The sequence below is a fragment of the Chiroxiphia lanceolata genome, chromosome 3 (assembly GCF_009829145.1).
Source record: "Chiroxiphia lanceolata isolate bChiLan1 chromosome 3, bChiLan1.pri, whole genome shotgun sequence".
Lineage (NCBI taxonomy): Eukaryota > Metazoa > Chordata > Aves > Passeriformes > Pipridae > Chiroxiphia > Chiroxiphia lanceolata.
Window position 1 is genome coordinate 116,405,383 of NC_045639.1, and position 2,607 is coordinate 116,407,989.

At 71.5% G+C, this 2,607-nt stretch overlaps 1 protein-coding gene across 1 annotated transcript; it reads right to left on the reverse strand.

The window, feature by feature from the left end:
• Positions 1-398: 398 nt before the first annotated feature.
• On the reverse strand, positions 399-1,181 carry LOC116784087 (basic salivary proline-rich protein 4-like). The gene has a single exon (XM_032682267.1). The coding sequence runs from the start codon at positions 1,179-1,181 to the stop codon at positions 399-401; it is 783 nt and encodes a 260-aa protein (XP_032538158.1).
• Positions 1,182-2,607: the final 1,426 nt, after the last annotated feature.

The window sequence follows — 2,607 nt, forward strand, 5'->3', positions numbered from 1 at the left end:
GCTGTGGCCGGTCCCCGCTGTCCCTGCTGTCCCCGCTGTCCCTGCTCCCCTCGCTCCCCCCGCTCCCGCCTGACCTGGTTTCCAGCTCCGAGGGCTCCTCGTTATGCAACCGCCGCCGAATTCCTGCACGAGCAGAAATGGCCGACAGCCCCCACATCATCCCACAGCCTGGGCACGGGGCCGACCCCGCCTGCCCCCCGGCCCGCACCCCCCGCCCCACCGCCGTGCCCGCGGGAGGAGGGTGCCGGGAGGGGCTCAGCGGGGCCGCGTCCCCTGGGCCCTGTCCCCCAGTGCCACGGGGCTTGTGCCACCCCTGGCCCGCGGCAGCCGCGGGGTGTGGGAGCGCTGGTGGCACCGGGAGCACGTGGCAGCGGCCGTCCCTGGGGACACGGCGTGTGTCACACGGGGGTGCGAGGGCGGGCGGGCACGGCGAGGTCCGGGACCCCCGGGGAGGGGCCGCAGCCCCCCCGAGCCGGGACAGGCTCCGTGCCGGGCTCCGGCACCTGCGGCCGCACCCGCGGGGTCCCGCCCGGGTCTGTGTTTGCCCACCGATAACCCCGCCGGGCGCTCCCCGGGGCGGGGGAGCGGGGAGGAGGAGGAGGAGGGCTGGGATGAAGGGCAGGAGCCGCAGCGGCGGCTGGAGCGGAGGCATCGATCCGGGGATGGAAAGAGCCGCAGCGGGGGGAGCTCAGGGAGCGGCCCCGGCCCCGGGGTCTGGCGCGGACACGAGCCCCCGGCCACGTGTGAGGGGACACCGGGGGGAAGGGGGGCTGCGGGGGCCGGGGCTCGCCCTCCCCGCACATCAGTGGGGTCCCTGGGGTACACGCAGTCCTTGAGGGCTCCTTGGGGTGCACAGAGACCCCTGGAGTCTTCCTGAGGTGTTGGGGATACGTGGGGCACATGAGGTCCTTGAGCTCTCCGTGGGCCACGTGGGGTCCCTGGGGGGTCTCCTTGGTGTGTGCAGAGCCCCGGGGGTCTCCGTGGGGTCCCTGAGGGTCTCCTTGGTGTGCGCAGGGACCCGGGGGTCTCCGTGGGGTCCCTGGGGGTCTCCTTGGTGTGCACAGGGCCCCGGGGGTCTCCGTGGGGTCCCTGGGGGTCTCCTTGGTGTGCACAGGGCCCCGGGGGTCTCTGTGGGGTCTCTGGGGTCTCCTTGGTGTACGCAGAGACCGTGGGGTCTCCATGGGGTCTCTGGGATCTCCTTGGTGTGTGCAGGGCCCCTGGGGTCTCCATGGGGTCCCTGGGGGTCTCCTCGGTGTGCGCAGAGACCCGGAGGTCACCCTGAGATCTCGTGGGGCTGAGCCCACCCGCTGCCCCTCACGCTGAGCGGGAGCGGCCCCGCCCCCCCCGCAGCTGGGGGTAATCGGGGTTAATTGCGGCTCTAATGAGGTGTGAAAGGGTTATTGCCTGTGGGATGAGCAGAGGGGCAGGGACGGGGACAGTGGTGCCACTGGGCTTGCACCGCTCCTGTGTCTGCACCCGCGTCCCCGTGGGGGGGGGGCACAGGATGGCTGGGGGGGACCCTCCCCGTGCTCGGGGTCCCGGGGTGGGGGTCGTGCCCGGGGCACACCGAGGGCCTCACCAGAAACCGCGGTGGGTCCGTGTCCCCAGGCAGGGGGCGAGGCCAGGACGGGGGGAATGGGGCAGGGACCTGCGGTGGTGGGCACGGGGGGACAGGGGGCCTGGCAGGGACGATGCCGATGCTGGGGACAGGCAGAACCCGGGGGCGTGCCAGTGTCCCAGAGTGTGCCGGTGCCCCACAGAGTGCCGGTGCCCCACAGAGTGCCGGTGCCACGGTGGCAGAGCCGGCTGTGCAGTGACACACTCCGTCCACGGGCACATGGTGCCCCTGGGCTCTCATTTCTCGCTCCCGCTCTCACCCCCACGCCAGGCTGTTGCAGCACGAAGCTGCCCCCAGGCCCCCGGCTCTGGGAAGGGTCCGGATCTTTTCCCACCGAGGCGCCTAATCCCTAAAACCAACGAGCACCAGGAGAAGGGGCAGCGCTGCGCCAAATCCGGGCTGGGGGAGCGGGGAGGGGGGGGACGCACCTGCACCCGGGATCCCAGGGATTCTGGGAGTGAGGTTTCCACCGGTGGCTCTGCCACCCCAACGCCCACCCCCCGCCCCCGGGGCCCGTTCTGCTGCCGCCAGATGTGCGGGGTGTGCGCTGGGGGCACGGATGTGCCCCCAGCGCACACCCCGCACATCTGGCGGCAGGGCAGCTGTGGCGCCGTGCCGAGGGCCCGAACACTGGCAGCTCTGTGCTCTCCCAGCGCCCCGCAGCCATGACCAATGCGGGGATCTCCGGCCCTGCCCCGCGGCCCCACGGCACAGCACCGGCAGCTGCTCCCGCCTCCGAGCGGGCGCTTCCTTAGGAAAAACCCTTTTTCCCCCCCCCCCTTTTTTTTTCACGAGATCCCCCGCCTTTTTTTTTTTTCCCCCACATGGCGAAGGGACAAGACACCCCGCGGGGGAGAAGATGGATTTATTAAATATTTGGCGGATGACAGAACATGGCTCCCTTTGCTCGCAAGGGCTGCTCTTGGAGACGTTCCCCGCGCTTACGGCATCGGCTCCGCCAGCTGCTCCCGGGGACAATCCCGCTCCCG